Source organism: Triturus cristatus, chromosome 2_2, assembly GCF_964204655.1.
Source record: "Triturus cristatus chromosome 2_2, aTriCri1.1, whole genome shotgun sequence".
Lineage (NCBI taxonomy): Eukaryota > Metazoa > Chordata > Amphibia > Caudata > Salamandridae > Triturus > Triturus cristatus.
The window spans coordinates 357036200-357053640 of record NC_140582.1 but is presented as its reverse complement, the minus strand read 5'-3'; the positions used below and the strand labels follow the sequence as shown (position 1 = coordinate 357053640).

Sequence of the window (17441 nt, the reverse complement as noted above, 5' to 3'; positions counted from 1 at the left end):
GCTTACATTGAAATTATTTGGCTCATACTTTCTGCATAATAGTTACTGGAAATATGAGTTTTCCATCTCTAAAAACAGTTTTCATTGTTCTAATACATTTATTGAAACAGGACTTGAAACTGCGTTTATATTAAGGTTTTGCTGTCCACCAAAATGTTTTTTTCGTAAAGAACATCTTGAGGATGAGAATCAATTATATAAATGATATTGGTATTAAAAATAAATAAAAGGTCAGTAAGTATTGTTTAAGTAAGTGATCATCTGCTACATACATATTGGGATTGTGGTGAGTCTTGCTGACTTAAAGTGACAGTACTGCTTTTGCTTTTTATGGGATTATTTGCACCTGGGAAGTTTCTTTTTATTTTCTCTCTTTCAGAAGAGAGAAAACAAAAAAAAAGGGGTAAGGCAATGCAGCTCCATAAATTTTGAAAAAAACTAAATTTTTCTGGTGTTTCTTTAAGTTCATTTTCTCAACATATAAACAATAGAAAGGAACTTGTTCCTCTACACAAGTGTCTAATGCACATTCCTTGTGTTGATATAATCTCTTATACACGAAGAAAATATGAGCAGACTAAGAATTGAGGGGGTTAATCCTAATGCTGAAGAGGTCCCTAGAGGGGCCGGAGTCAAGCTTCATAGGAAGGAAACAAACCACTTACTTGGATTTTACTGGAGGGGTTTCTGGGTAGCCTCATTGGAGCACACGGACATCAAATAAACTTTCACATAAGGGAGATTCACAAGTTTATTCATACAATGCATAGGAGACTGTCTTTGAGGTGCATTTAACAGGGTAGATCCTGGGAGCACTGCATACATCCTAGAGGTGTTTTCAAAATCCACCACAAGCCTGCCTCCCATCTCCTGAGTACTAAAATGTGGATGAAAGAAACACAGAAAAAATCTATGCAGTCCTTTCACTGAGAGTCATCTGTCTGTCTCCTTGTAGTTTTGTCATTAAAGTAAAAATGCAAGTATAAGGCACTAACAAGGTCTGGACTTTTGTAAATATTCTATCGTATTGCTTACGCTGTAAATACTTTACTCCAAAATTCCCCCCTTTGGATGAGGAGAGTTGCCATTTTTTCAGTAAGAACCAATGTACTGCCTATAAAGATACCTCTAAAATGGGCAAGGTACGCTACGACTTACCCATGTGTTGAAGATGACAACAATTTACCCTAAGTACAAGTCCTACAGAGATACATGGTTCAAGTTCTAGATGAGAAGAGTCTGTTACCAATCGTCTTTCATAGGAGTACTATAGGAAATGTGGCAAAACACTGTTTGGTGTCTGGGAAGTAAATATCTGAGGTAGTATTGACAGATAAACGCTATCTAGAGCACCGTGACCAGAAGCAAAGAAGCCCTAATGGGATCCATAAAACTTAGAAATTTGTTGAGAAAGAAAACCGCCAAGGACAAAAATGTGTCTCCTCTTAACACATGGGGACTTAAAACATGGCATCACAAAAGCCTTCTCTTTTCCTCTGTCGTGAGGCCTTTAAAATAAGCAAAGATGAAGTCAAATGGGTTACAAAATACTGACAATGAAGAGTTGAGCAGTATGCTACTTTAAAGGTTTTTGACAACACTTGAACCTGAACTAATTCTGCTAGTAGTACTTAATTTATATAAAAATAGGTGCTGGGATCCAAAGTGGTACTATCAAGAATACAGAGTCTTGATTCCACCGTATTGCCTCTTTCTTCCACCATCCTACACATCCTTGCTTTTCAATTCACTTTTGCAGGTTCTATTTCAACTCTGCTTTCTCCCTTCATCACTTTGTTCGTCTTTCTCCCTTTTCTCTCTTGCCATAAGTCAAAGAATATAAAATCTAAGGAGGAGAAGGATATTGTTGCTTCCACTTAGGAAAACATCTGAAAAAAAGACCTCAGTTGACTCCAATACTCTGCCTTTAAATGCAGAACAACTTTAGTCTTCTTCCGTTCTTATTAGGGAGAAGAAACCACTGGTGTGGAGTGTGTCTCCCTCATTCAACATTCTCCCTCACACAACCTCCCAGAAGTGAGCCCTTAATGTAATGGATAATACATTGTCAGATGGCCATGCATGTGGGGGAGAGGTTGGCATGTGCAAAGCCTGTTTTCTAGAAGCATCAGTTCCCCCAGTAGCAGTTGTCAAATGGGGGAGAACCTCCACAACATCGAAACACACAAGGGCATCTCACAAGGATCCATGTTGCAACATTGAGAAGTCTTCAAGATGTGGTGCAGTTGCACCAGAATCTGCTTTGCTTTTCAAGGGAGGATGCAAGGCACAGTGCCTTGTCCATAGAAATAATGCAGGTTATATGACACTGGGGCCTGTGTCAAGCTGCAGAGTAAAGTCATGTGTTTTAGTCTGCTGAGGAACAACACCACCCCTCAAGGCCCACCCCACCCACATACTCTACCAACAACTCACTTGCAACTCCCACAAAATCACCTGCTCCCACATTACAAACAGACCCTCAACCTAATGTGGGCCCCTATTGTTCAACTGTGCACAAGCATGACCTCCCATATTCCCTCATCACACCCCTTACTTTACAGCTTGGACACATTCACCACCTCCATGAATAATCTATCCTCTACCCATTGTCTTTTCTGATCACCCAACCCGCCATTATTGATGTAAATTGAGGCACATTTATTGTTAAACATTTACAATAAATATCACATGCATCTTTCACCTGTGTGTCATCTGACTTTGAAGATTGGTATTTTAAGAATAATGTAATGTATTATATTTGAGATTGTTGATTAACATATGTGGGAGATTAGATATATTGCACTATGCACTTTATTCCTTTGTGATGGCCAGTGGATTTGAGTCTCATTTTGGTATGCTGGATGGCATAACGGACCCATGAGGAGCCACTTTAGGGCTTTCTCTTGATGTTTTTGCTTTTCTGGCACCTTGTCTTAGTATGTAAATATTTTATTGAGGGCACTCCATTGGATCCATCACACCATTTGTGTTAAAGGTCGCAATTTGAATTTTTAGTAGTTCAATCAATTGCATTGCAGCAAACTGAGTTTTGAAATTTGTGTTTTATGAAAGTTTTGTATTTGTTCACATTCGTGTGCTTTTATGGTTCTTCGAACCAAAATAAAGTTGTTTGATGATGAATTGACATTAACCCTTACAGCAGTACACTCTGTTACATCTACAGACATATCTACACATATAGAAAAGTGTAAGAACAGATCCATGTTTGGGTTGAAAAATTAAGTTTTTCAAATATCTTCTCTAAAGAAATTATTGTAAAAACATAATTGGGGCATGGTTTTTGTGTGTAGGTCACCTGTCCTTCGAAGAGGAGAAATAAAAATAATGTCCGAGACGAGGGAAGAAAAGTCAACCTGGAGGACAGGTGTGGGCAACAAAAATTACTCATTGATAACGTCAGGGACCAACATATATACAATGTCCATTGGGGATGATACAAAAAAATCAAACTGTCCTAAAAATATGTACCAACTCCAACTAGAAATGGCTGCTTTTGGGGAGGCAGCAGAACTCTTTATGCTGGTCAGCTTGCATCTCTTGATGTGCCTTCACCTTTGCCGTCACCTTTGAAGGCTCTGAGAAATCACCTGATGACAGGTAATTGCTGGCCTCATCACCTCCTAGGAAGTAGACATGGTTACAAACTTAATGACTTAGTACATTGAAGAAAAAAATAACGAAAACGAAAATTATAATATAATTAACAAGTATTTACAGTAATTGCATTCGTTCAACTTTACATTTTATAGGACAACAGTTAATATGAATAACGTGGACAGAAAACACAAACATAAGATGTTATACTACAAAAGTTTAAATCTACATATAAAGTAATAATTTCAAGACTTGCATCTCCTTGCTGTCTGTGGGAGGTCTGCCAATCTGTTTTAAATACACTTCTGTGCAATGGGGAGAACTTGGGGTACTAATTATGAGGCTCGGAAGATACTCGAAGCAAATCCTCTTCCTTCAGCCTTGTGCAGTGCAGGAGGTCCTTATAGCGGTCATGGCATTCTCTGACTCTTTGGGTGCAAACACCCACTGCACTAAGGCTATGCCCTGCCATATCTCATTCTGCACTGCATTACTCACCAGGGTGTGAGGTCCCCTTAAAGAAATGAAGATAGCTCTGGAGGACCTTCTCCCAGACATGCTCCAGTTCCTCTTGGGAGATACCAAGGGCTCTCTCTTCTTGATCCGCAGCCATTTAGGGGACTTCAATTCCAGGAGGAAAATTGTGTGGTGGTCTTTTGATGTTTGTGGAATGGCCTATTTTCTTTTTTTGTATAGCCTTTCCTGTTTCTCATTGTTGGCGGAGAGCTCCACTTGGCCTATGGAGTTCTTCACCTACATAACAGCAGCAGAGAATTCTGACACATAGGTGGTATTCATAGGTATGGTTTATAAAGAAAATGTAGGGAAAAACAGGTGAATATTTAAATGTGTAAATGTACTCCTACATGCATTGTAATTCTCCACCCACTACATGTGTACCCTATTTTCACTATATGTAAATAATATACCTGAATATTTATTGGGCTGTGAACATGATTTAGGGGGGGTGCCAATACCGGCGCTCTTGTTTGTAGATGACACCATCTTAATATCTCAAACCCCAAAGGTTTGCAAACTTTAATAGATACCTTTGGGGTGTATTGCGAGGCTAAAGGTCTGGAAATAAATTCTAGCAAAACAAAATATATGGCAGTTAACCCACATACTTTTTTTTTTTTTAAACTTAACTGTGAAAAACCAGAAGCTAGAATATGTCGAAAATTTTAATTATTTAGGTATTACTCTGGATACCAAAATGACTTGGAAACCGCAATTGGAGAAAAGCAAGACTATTTTACTCCAAAACTCTCTACCTATAATAAAAAATCACGAGAGTAGTACGTCTAAAGCGGTATCCCCTGTCCTTGAGGTATATTAATGTAGGGCACAATCGGCATCCCTATATGGAGCAGAACTGTGGGGGCCCTCAAGTGACAATACTTTAATGATAGGTGAAAACAAGTTTTTAAGAGAACTACTAAGCCTCCCAATGTGCACACCACTAAAACCCATTGTAATGGACCTAAATATACGCCGCATAGACTGCCAGGTAATTTAACGACCATTACTGTTCTGGGTGCGACTGTGGTCAACAATAGAGCTTGTTCATTATAAGGAAGGACTAGAGGAAATTCTAAGGCTCAAAAATAGTACAGGCTTGCCATGGTTGAAGCATGTCCACGGCTGGTTTCACAAATTAGGACTTAAGCACTTTTAAGAGGAACCGGCCGGTTTGTCCATGGTTTCAAAAGAAATACTTAAGCTAACTTTTTGGGCCCATATCCAAGATAGTTTTTCTCATAGCACAGCACCAGGTACTTTAACTACACGGTTCCTCTTAATGAAACCAACTGGGAGTTTCGAGCTGTTTATGGATGAGATACAGCCACAGTTAGCGAAATCCCTATACTTGAAATTTCGTTACGGTGTATTACAGATAAATTCGAATATAGCAAAATGGGTCCAGAAACAAGGGGATGGAAGCTCAGAATGTTGTGTTTTATGTCACACGGGTGCAAAAGAAAATGATGCACATTTATTGTTCTTCTGCGCAGCCTATACAAAACAAAGAAGGAAATGGATTAAACCCATTTGCCGGCTACTGGATACAAGATCCTGTTGCGAGGCAGAAAGAATATTGAAAACTGACACTTTGCAAGTTGTAGTTTTCAGTGTTAGCAGGTACCTGTTTGGCGTAAGCCTAACAAGAAAAAAGGAAGGTCTGAAATTTTAGTTGAATATCTTAAACCCATACTGGACTTTCGCACTTGCACTTTACTTACTACATGTAGAAAGCTGTTAGTACTTTTATATAAGTTATACTGTACTAAAAAGGAATAAATTAACTGGAATATTAGAATTGGTAAATATACCTTGTTTTGTATTAGTATTTTAATGACTGGGAACCTCAATTTAGGGATGATAGATATGACATGTTTAGTCTCAGGTATCCTATAATGAGAATTGTTGTAACTCCTCAAAACGTTTATATTGTTTTTAAATTTTTAATTTTTTTTAATGGCTACTCATTTCTTACGATTAACAAAGGTCTTATATTAGAAATGTGATTCTAAAAATGTATGCATTGGTCTAGCGGTACCCTTTTGAAAGGTTATGAAATGCAACGTTTTTATTGTGATATGTAATTTGTTAATGTGTATCTTTTATGGTTTTTTAAACCGAAATAAAGATTAATTGAATTGAATTGTGTACTGATGTAATCTGAAATTCAAAGTGTGGGTGAATGATGTAAGTATGTAGTTGTAAAATTGAATATTAGGATAAATAAGTGAGTAATGTGTTTGTGGTTGAATATTGCAATGAGACTTGCAAGGTTGGATGTGATATTGTGGTAGTGCAGCACTGGTGTGTCAGGATGGTATATGTGGACAGTATCATAGTCCGCCATAGTCATCATTTACTGATCACAGTCTAGGCACAGTGATGTAGCAACTAAACTTGCAGCTCAGGTGCAGTGTAAAGCCCCCATTCAGCCATGCAGCTGAAGACCCTGACCTCTGTTCCATGTCCCACCCAGGATTCTGGACAGGGCCATAGCTTATGGTAAGGTCTACATGTACATCACGTTGCCTGACAGTGTTGTGCAAAACTAAACAGATTACAGTACTTTGCACACTACTTCTGGGGAATACGGGAGCACCTCCTATATGGTCAAGATATCTGAAACAAGGATGCCAAAAGTATGGTCAATGATGGCTCATAAACTGGTGAATGCTTGGTTGCACATGTTGAGCCTGTGTGGTTGGATGTTCAAAGCGCGTAAGGAGATGGTGAGAAAAGGAATACATGTCATCGCCTGCAACAAAGACGTGAGGTTTGCCATGATGTAGTTACCTTGAGAATGTAGCAGGCATTCTACACATGTATGAATTCAATGTCAGTGTTATGTGTGTGTATTGTGATGGGGTAAAGTTATGAATGATTGTGTTTGTGAAGCAGCCATTCCCTACATTTACTTGCTGTCCCCATATGAGTTAGTTACACTTCTCTAGTAGTCGCATAATTCTGAAAACCCCAGTAAACTGGCTTGCAAGAGCAGACTTTCAGAAGAATATAGCTGTTTTGCTTGCACCTTGGAAAACAGGATACACATCAGTGAAGAAGACTCTGACGTTACAGACTGCTTAATCATTAATAAAGTGCCAGTGGTGTCTGTTGCAGAAATGCGGCTCCCTTTCGCGGGGTGTCTAAAGTGATACTTGGTTTCAATCAGTGGCATCTAATACCTGATGAAGGTGGGCAATAAAATGTAATTCCCTTGCCACCCGTTGACTTTCTGCCAGTAGCTGTGGTATGGTGATAAACTGGTGCACTTGGTTGCTGATGCATTCCAGTACCTGCATACACACTATAAATGACTTGCCTTTGAGCTGCCCACTGTGTCCCTGCTGACCCTCTGGAAAAAATCAGTAGTCAGTATTTTGACAAGTTCAGGTGAAGTAAGCCTCTGCTTCCAGAAAGCAACCATGTCAAGGATTCACTTCAAGTGAGGGTGTGGCCAACAGGGTAAGATATAGAGGCTGCAGTTTAAGCGAGCTCGTGGCTGGCAAAGTCATCGTCCGCCAGCATCCGATCTCCTGGGAGTCTCTGGAGAGTGTAGACAAATAGGGAGTGTCACAGCAGCATCAGTTACCTGTGGTCTGGATCTAATGAACCCCATGCCACTTCCTGGGCCTAGATGGACATGCGGCACCCCCACGGAACCTGAAGTGATTTTGCCCCCAGGCGCAGGAGCAGCTGGGCCCAGTGCAGCAGGCCTGGATACAAAAGACAACAACTGCACAGGATTCAGTTGTCAGGTTTGTGGTGACTGTGCTGCAGGTGCTCTGCCCTCAGCCTGCAGTTGGCGCTGTGCGCATTGGAGACTGTGGCTAGGAAGCAGTTGGTACATTTTCAGACACATGCATCCAAGTCAGATTATTTTTAATCACATTGGACAGTGGAGCTCTGTATTTGGCATGAGCCCCCTGGCACAGTGGCATTGTTGGGGACGAGCTGTGGACATGAAGTGGCATTAATAGATCATTACATTTTGTTGGTACTAGGGAATACTCTACGCAAGTGAGACATCAATGAACCCTTCATTCTTCCTCCAGACAAGAGCGCGAGGAACACTGCTGCTCCCTTAGTGCTCTGCTCGTGCTCCGGCTGGCCGTATCAGTCATTGTCCTGGACAGTTGTTAAGCAGGCCAACTCATTGGAAGAGCTAGAGCACAACTTGCTCCTATGTTGCTCAGACACCATGGCCCGACTAACGCACGCTGGAAAGTGCAATATCTCTTCCTGGGAATACTCCGTATTTCCAGCGTCCTGCTATAGGCCCTCAATGAGGGAGAACTCTAGTACAGCCAATTTTCTGGCTGTGCCTCCCCTCCATCTTTCCAGTGATACTGGAACCGATCAAGCAGGAACACAATGCCAAGGCTCACGGAGATCACCCATGAATGACCGCAAACATGAAGACAGTGACTGGTTAGCGTTTCTGCATCGCGTAGCTAAGGTATCCAAGCGTATATGTCTTAAGTTGCTGCAGTTCAGTTTTGTGCATCACATACCTCACACCCGTTGGATTTTTTAACTGGATGTTTCCTAATGTGTCACACAGCTGCCCTAGATGAGTTGCAGGTTTAGCAATTTTGTATCCTATGACCTTGGCGTGCATTGTGAGCCAGACTTTCTGGCACAGTTTGTGCAAACAGATAATGACACGGACTGATAAACTATGCACCCAAACAGCGACATTGACTTAGCGATGGATCTCACGAAAAGGGACTTTGCATGTTATCACGATCCAAAGCTCTCCTTTTGGTCGAAGTCTGTAAAACCAAATTATCTAAGTGGGCTCAGGCTGAGGACAATGGCATTAGGTGCAATAGCGAGGTGGAAATCTACTCCCCTGGCACTAGTCACCTGACAAACAGCTACAAAGATAATCGCGACATGATCATATACTCTCGCATACTGCATGATGCCATATATATAATCACTGATTCAGTCTGGCCCATAAACTACACACCGGTGCATGCTGTGGAGCGCTTCTACTTACCTTTACATGCATGTGCCTGCACAACAGCTCCTCTAAATAGCTGTGCATGCTTTTTGCCAAGCACCGACATGGATAGGGTTGTCGATGTTAAAGCTGCCTTGTCCAACCAGCTGCTATTCTAGTCCATTGGTCTATCTCTTATGGTACTGAGCATTGAAGAAAGGAACTGTTGAATTACTGTTTGTCTTGATTTATACTAATAAAGAACAATTAAATAAAAAATCACTTCAAGTGAGAAGCAGTATCAAGCAATTACTGCTTCCCTAGACGTCCCAAAAATGTTGATCCTCTGTCTGCATTTTTTCTCTCTTCTCAATTATACAAAATCAGGGGCAAGGCGAGAAAGAAATTCAGTCAAATCGGGCGTAGATGATTTTCTTGTGGCTTACCTGCCTATGTGGGCAGTTTGTGGTCATTGGTAGAAGTTGTAGTGAATTTCACTTCTTGATGGGTGTGGTGAAGTCCTGGTTGTTCACCTTCCCTTGCGTTAATAGGTATGTTGATTGCAAATGAAGCCTTGCCTACTAATTCTTGCCGTGTTTACTGATTTGTGCTAGTATTTATATTTTTTTTAAAGAGATTACATTTAAAAGAATAATAAAATAATTGTGATGCAGAACAACATTTTCCTGTCCCCTGCCCCCATGTGTTGACAGTGTTGTTCTCCTCCTCCATTGATTTCTGTAAGACTGCACAAGTGATTGGTCGTATGTGGAGTGCAACTTACTTCAAAGCTTGAGTATACGAAAAGTGTTGGATGGAATGCTTGAACTAATCTAAGCCGCTGGTAATCACTCAGGCCGCATCCCAGTCCATCATTATCTTGCACACCATTCCACTTCAGTTTGGACCCAGCCCTATGCAAATCATTCTTGACCCTGCTCCAGTGGGAACAGTCCAGCCCGAATGACAGACCAAGTCATTCCTAAGCCGGAACACAAGTAACCCAGGACCAGTTTTGCCCTTATTAGGGCTCATCAGGCAGGTTTAGCTTGGTTCGGGTGGCACAATGTGCATGAGACCCACGCCTCTGCATGCCCGGCCCACTTAGGATGTTACAATGAAGCATATAAAAACGTGATGGATGGAATGCTTCAACTAATCTCAGCCACTGGTAATTTCTCGGGCTGCATCTCAGTCCATTGTTATTTTGCACACCATGCCACCTCAGTTTGGACCCAGCAATATGCAAATCAGTCTTAACCTGGCTACAGTGGGAACAGTCCAACCTGTCAAGTCTTCTCTCACCTGAAGTCTCGAAACTGCGGGAACTAAGATGGTCCTTCCAGTACCTCTAAGGAACAATCTCTAGCACAGAGTTATAACAAGTGCCAATGGCTGTGCCCAGGGGGAACAGGCGGTTTAGGTAATGGGAAGGATAAAACAGAGAAGAGAAGATGATACTTTCAGGGTTGATACCAAAGCAGACAAGCACCTCAGATGGAAATCCGTACGAGTGATTACCTGGAAAGGAAATACAAGTACACCATTAGAAGTGACGTACAAGAAATAGGCAGAACTAAGACCGGATTCCTTCCCCTTTGTCTCAGACCACAATTCACCCAGGGTATCCAAGAAACTGTGCACTATAGAGGCACTTGTCATTTCAATCCAAGAAAGAAGGATATAGTTTTTAATAGATCCCAATCCGAATAGTAAGGTATTAGTCCATGGTCTGCGTTCAGGGCTAGAACTCTTTCAAATGTTGTTCCATCTATAGCGCATGAGTGAGTTGGTAAAGCCTGAGAGATGAATAGATGGAGCCACAAGCTCAGTGCACTGACCTGATGGGTAATGAATGTATTTTTTTTGGAGGCTATCTCTTTATTCAGTTTTTGCAGAATTAATGTATTTTTCTCTTTCAGGCGAAGTTACACTCCAGTGGATATGATGCCAGAATCTCACGGAGTCCCAGTAATGATGACAGAGGCCATCCAAAGTGCAGTCAGGTAAGTAAGTGAGGCAGGGAACTGGCTAGACCAGAATGAAAGTGTGGTGGTGGTGGAGGTGGGGGGGGGGCAGGAACAGGGTGCTGGAATGTAAGGGCAGAAAGGAGGAGTCAGGAGGGATCCAAGAGAAGGTCTGCCCAAGGCAAAAGAACAGGATGCCGGGAGGGGGTTCCAAATTCTCTATAAGTGGCGGGAAGCAAGATCTCCTGCCGAAGCTTGAAGGCTAGCGTGGCTACTAGTCAGGACGAAGCCTTTAATGGCATCGTGTCCAATATGGCGGGTTAATCGCGCCAGAGTACATCTTCCTGTGATATTTTGCACTTGATTTTGGCGACAGATAATCTGTTGGAAACAGAAGGGATGCGCAGAAAGGTACGGCTATTCATGGCCTTTAATTATCAGATTTGGGGAGCGGTTGGGGCCTAGTGAGTCACTGAGCACAGAATCGCTCCTTCTGTGATCAGTGCACTCTGAAGCCATGCACTACACAGGTGCAGGTCACGCACGCGACCTAACACAACTGAACTGCCAGGCCAGGTGCTCTCTGAACTGCAACACAAGTAACCCAGGACCGGTTTCACCCTTGTTAGGTTTTATGGTATATGTATTTGTGAAGCATACAATCACCCGTGACGGTATCCTGGTACTGAGCAGGTATTTGTGCCTAGCCCTATCTATGGTAATTTGGTTAATTGAAAAGCCAGGTCTTCAGCTTCTTTCGGAATTCAAGAAGAGCGGAGGAGGCTCTGATGTGGAATGGGAGGCTGTTCCACGCTTCAGGAGCGATGTAAAAGAACGCCTCTCCTCCTGATCTGGTTTGTTTATGCATGGGATGTGTGCGTGTTGGAGTCCTCCGGAGCAGAGATGTCTGGGTGGTTGCTGGAAGGAGATGCAGCTGTTCAGGTAGGTTGGGGTGTACTTGTGTAGTGCAATAAATGTGTTTGTGAGGAGTTTGAAATGAGCATGTTTGTGTTTCGGGAGCCAATGTAGTTCCCTGAGGTGTGATGTGAGTTCTGTGTGGGAGGTTGTGGATGAGTCTGGCTGCCAAGTCCTCGATGGGTTTGTAGTCTTCTAGTGAGTTAATTGCTAGGTGATCCCAGTAAAGTGGGTGTTCTTGTAGTCCAACTTGCTGATGACTAGGTCATGAGAGACAGTTTTTCTAGTTTTGCTCAGGAGCCATTTGAAGATCTCCCTCAGCATCTTTAGGGTCCGGGAGCTGTATACAGTGACGGTGTTGACTTGTGCAGTCATGTCCAGTTCGCTGTTGATGATTTCGAGGTTCCTGGCTTAGATGCTGGGTGTGGGTTCTGGTCCGGCCAGCCACCTACTGGCGTCCCATGGTGAGGTGTTTTTGCCTATAATTACACCTTCTGTCTTCTGAGTGTTGAGTTTGAAGCAGTAACTGTCATTAATGTAGGGACTTCAGTAATGCAGGTAGTGAATTTGTTTCTTGTTTCTTGTGTCATGGGCCTTGTTTGCGAGGGAGAGTATGTGTTGCATGTCATCTGCGTAGGAGAGGATGCTGATGTTTGCACGTATGACATTGGCTTAAGGGATCATGTATTCGCTGACAAGGGTTGGGCTGAGCGATGAACCTTGAACCACTCCGAAGATGAGTTTGCAGGCTTCAGGGGAGTAAGATGCCAAGCAGACAGCTTGTGTTTCATCCATTAATAAGGACCAGAACCAGCGGAGAGCAGGTCCTTGGAACCCAATCTTGTGCAGGCGCTTGATGAGGTTGGGGTGTGAGACCATTCCAAATGCTGCAGAGAGGTCCAGAAGAATGAGGGCTGCCGTGTCTCCTCTGTCAAAAATCCTGTGCATGTCGTATGTGGCGTCGATGAGTGCTATTTCTGCACTGTAGTTAGGACTGAATCCGGACTTGTGGTGTCAAGGAGCCGGAGGTTGGTGAGTTGTCGTTTGACTAGTTTCTCTAAAACTTTGTTGGGTATGATAGGAGGGAGATGGTTCTGTAGTTGGACAGCATGGCTGGGTCAGCGGATTGTGTCTTGATCAGGCATGTGATGGTGGCTTGTTTCCAGGTGTCTCGGCATGTGCCTGTGTCGATGGAGGCATTGCAGATGGATGTTAGTGCTTTGCTGATTGGTAGGAGTGCTTTGGTGATCATGGTGGGGGCAGCGGTCAAATGGGGCCCCCAAGAGGATGATCTTCTTGGTAGCAGTGATTTAGACGGTGGTGATGGTAGGCCACAAGATTAGGGTTTGTTCTTCCAGCCTGATGGGCAGTCGAGTTGCGATGGTGATGGGGTCTGGTTTAGGTTGCCGTATGTGGTTGGTCTTGTGAGGGGTTGATATTGCTTGAGGTAGCAGGAGGCTCAGGGAAATCGTTCATGATGGCTAAGATTTCTTGCTGCTGTTGCAATCTGCAAGACCTGTGTGCTTGGGGTTTCCTTTTTGCTGGTGGTAGAGTCTTAGGGCTGATTTGAAGATGTCTTTATCTGAGTTGTCATGCCTTGTTCTCCGTTTGCACTCCAGTTTCTTGCAGTGGTGTTTCATTAGCCTGCATTCCTCCTTGTAGCTGATGGCCTGTGGTCAGACTCTTATTAATTTTGGGTTGTGCTCGAGAGAAACCAGGAGTTTGGAACATGCGATGATCCAGCAGTTGAGGTTCTTGGCAGCTTTTGGCAAGTTCGTGGTGTGCTCGGGCCAGTGCACCGAGAGAGTCGAAGCCCATTCCTCTTCTGTAATGTTTTTCCAGCTGTGGCGGGCTGTTTCGTTGGTGGTATGTCTGTGGTGGTGGGTCATAGATGCTAGCTTGTCGACGGTGATGTTTCTGATTGAGTTGAAGATTGTGTTCAATAGGTGTCTGGTGATGTGGGTGGGTTCGGTAATGTGGTGGGTAAGACAAAGGGCGTGATGTCGATGGCGAAATTGTTGCGGGGTCCTGGTGGTCTGTATATGAGGATTCCACCCAGGGAGAAGTTGGCTGTGATGCGCATCTTGAACCTGAGGTCAATCATTAACAGCATTTAAAGGGAAGACAGGTGTAGGCTTATTAACTCCTTTTAGGATTAATGAAATTTTTGTGAAGCACTATGCATGGATCATTTGCTAGATTTTCTGGTACAGTAGTCCTGCCCAGCCTATCACCTGTGTAGAATGGAATGGAAATACCTATTGCTCTAGCTGAAGGCAAATTAGTGTTTGCCTAATTGCTAGAAGACAAACCATTGCTCTAATGACTTACCTGCTGAATTGTGGGAAAATGTTGATGACAAATTCTTGCAGCCCTAATAGTTTTAGTTCATCCAGAGCAAGACAGGCTTCATCCCAGGAAGGATCGTAAACTACAGATGTTGATGCACTTGATAGCTAGTGCTCCAACTGTATGTGGCTTTAGACATTCTGAAGTTTGTACCAGACTTGATTGCATGGCTCATGTTGTACACTGGACTGAGAGCCTATATGAAGAGGATCATTTTCCACCAGTGGCCAATGGAAACAGCCACCTCACATGGTTACCCTCTCTCGCAATGGAGCTATTGGGTGGTGATGTTAGGCAGAAAGGATTTGTCAAGGGGCTTAACATGGTAGGTATTCAGCATAATATTTAATAATATGCAGATTTTATCTTTCTTTATAGTTATGACTCAAACGTTGATTTGACTCCAACAATTGAGATTTTGGACACATTTGGGGTCTTATCTGAACTGAGGGTAAGAGGGAAGAAATCCAGGTAAATCCCTTCAAGGCACCAAAGTGATGGGGAACTGTCCTTGTTAGAGTGTGAACCACTGCAGTAGACAGCAATTTAGATACAAGTTCTAATTTGCCATACTAGTATACATGTTATAGATGATAATTTATATAGCTGAAAATTTTCAACAAATGTTGTTGAAAGTCTGAAACATTAATATTATTTATCCAGCAAAATACCTTTTATTTTTCTTTCAAAGGCATTTTATTAGTTTTTAACATTTTATGAAAAAAACACTGGACTGCAATTGGCGCCAAAAGAAAAGCAAGAAAAGAAAAAGAAAACGACTAAAAACAAGCATTTGCAAAGCAAATAGGTCTCTAGAATGGAACAGTGTGAAGAGTAGTGTGTTGCAGATTAGAGTATAGTGGTGTAAGTGGAGTGGTGCAGAGTAGTTGTCGTAGAGTGCAGTGGCGTATAATACATTTAATACATTGTTTTTGAGTAAGCAGTGTAGAGTACTTTGGAGTAGAGTGCAATTGTTTAGAGCACAAAGGGTTAGAGTTGTGCAGAGTAGAGTACAGTGGTGTGGAGTGGTGCAGCGTGGTGTGCAGTAGCATAGAGTGCAGTGGCATTAAGTAGATTGTTTCGGAGTAGAGTGAAGCGCCATAGAGTGGAGTGGTGCAGGGTAGAGTAGAGTGGCATAGAATAGTGGTGTGCATTGCACTGACTTAGAGTAGAGTGGTGCAGGGTAGAGTGCATTGACATAGATTAGAGTGGTGCAGAGTAGAGAGGTGTAGAGTAAAGTTGCGTAGAGGGCAGTAGCATAAGAGTGCATTGGCGTAGAGTGCTTTGGCATACAGTAGAGTGGTGCAGTGGCATAGAGTGCCATGGCACAGAGTAGAGTGATGTGGAGTACAGTGGCAGAGAAACTGCAGTGTTGCAGATTAGAGTGTGGTATAATGCAGTGGTGTAGTGTGGCGTAGGGTGGTGCAGGGTATAGTGGTGAAGGAAGCAGTGCCGTAGTATATTGGTTTTGAGTAAAGTATTGTAGGGTGATAAAGAGTAGAGTGGAGTGGAGTGGAGTGGCGCAGGGTAGATTGCAGTGGCATAGAGTGGAATAGCACAGACTGGAGTAGAATTCAGTGACAAAGAGGCGTTTGTTTCAGAGTACAGTGAAGTAGTGTAGAGTGCAGTGGCATAGAGTAGAGTGCAGGGGCGCAAAGTAGATTAGAGCAGATTAGGGTAGATTTGGCATAAAGTGCAGTGGTGTAGAGGGCATTGGCATAGAGTGAAGTAGAGAGGCATAGAGTTTAGTGGTGCAGAGTAGAATACAGTGGGACAGAGTAGAGTTGCCTAAAGTTCAGGGGCAGAGAGTGCAGTGTTGAAGAGTACAGTGTAGTTATGCAGAGGAAAGTGCATTGGAATAGATAGGTGTAGAGTGCAGTGGCATAGAGTGCATTTGCGTAGAATGGCATAGAGTGGTGCAGTGCCATTTAATGCTGTGGCACAGAGTAGAGTCATAGAGGTCAGTGGCAGGGGGTGCAGTGTTGCAGAGTAGTCTGTTTTAAAGTGCAGTAGTGTATAGTAGAGTGGCATAGAGTGTATTGGGATAGAGTACAGTGGTGCAGAGTAGAACAGTGGCATACAGTGCAGTGATGTAGAGTACAATGGTGTAGAGTGCAGTGGTATAGAGTGATGTAGAGTACAGAGCCGTAGAGTGCAGTGATGCAGAGTAGATTGGTGTCAAGTGCATTGGTTTTAAGTGACATATTGTAGAGGGCATTGGCATAGAGTGCAGTGGTTAGAGTAGAGTAATGTGGCATAGAGAGGAATGGTGCAGGGCAGAATGCTGTGGCGTAGAGTGCAGTGGTGCAGAGTAGATTAGAGTGGTGTGGAGTGGATTGGTATAGAGTGGAGTGGTACAGAGTAGCGTACATTGGAGTAGAGTGCACTGGCAGAGAGCAGTGTTGCAGAGTAGAATGGTGAGAGTGGAGTGGTGCAGCGACGAGTGGAGTGGCGTAGACTGGAGTTGTGTCAAGTGCAGTGGTGCATAGTAGAGCAGTGTGGGATAGAGTGCTTTGGCGTAGAGTGAAGTGGCGTAGAGTGAAGTGGAATAAAATAGAGTGCGGTATACTAGAGTGCAGTGGTGCAAAGTATATTAGAGCAGCTTAGAGTGGATTGGCATAAAGTGCAGTGGGGTAGAGTGAAGTAGATAGGTATAGAGTTTAGTGACGCAGAGTAGAGTGCAGTGGCCTGTAGTGCAGTGGGACAGAGTACAGTCGCCTATAGTTCAGGGGCAGAGAGTGCAATGTTGCAAAGTGGAGTGGTGCAGGACAGAGTGCAGTGGCGTAGAGTAGAGTGCATTGGCATAGAGTGTATTGGAAACGAATGGCATAGAGTGGTGCAGTGGCATAGAATACAGTGGCATTTACTGTAGTGTCGAAGAGTAGAGTGGTATAGAGTTCAGTCGTAGAGGGTGCAGTGTTGCAGAGTAGTCTGTAGAGTGCAGTGATGTATAGTAGAGAGGCGTAGAGTGTATTGAGGTAGACTCCAGTGGTGCAGAGTGGAACAGTGTCATAAAGTGCAGTGACCTAGAGTACAATGATGTAGATGGGTAAATTGGAGTATGCATGGTGTGGTAGCTCACTTCCATTACAGACAACACATCTTCAATTGAAATGACCATT

General features: G+C 43.1%; 1 protein-coding gene across 5 annotated transcripts in view; it reads left to right on the top strand.

The window, feature by feature from the left end:
* The window catches only part of ZGRF1 (zinc finger GRF-type containing 1), a 619324-nt gene that overhangs the window by 213382 nt on the left and 388501 nt on the right, over positions 1 to 17441 (top strand). For all 5 annotated transcript variants that reach the window (XR_014978114.1, XM_085641436.1, XM_085641435.1 and 2 more), the window contains exon 9: positions 11011 to 11094. Coding sequence is in view for 4 of the 5 variants with exons in the window: in XM_085641436.1 (XP_085497562.1) it covers positions 11011 to 11094 (84 nt within the window). In the remaining variant the exon portion in view is untranslated. The remainder of the gene's footprint in view (positions 1 to 11010; positions 11095 to 17441) is intronic.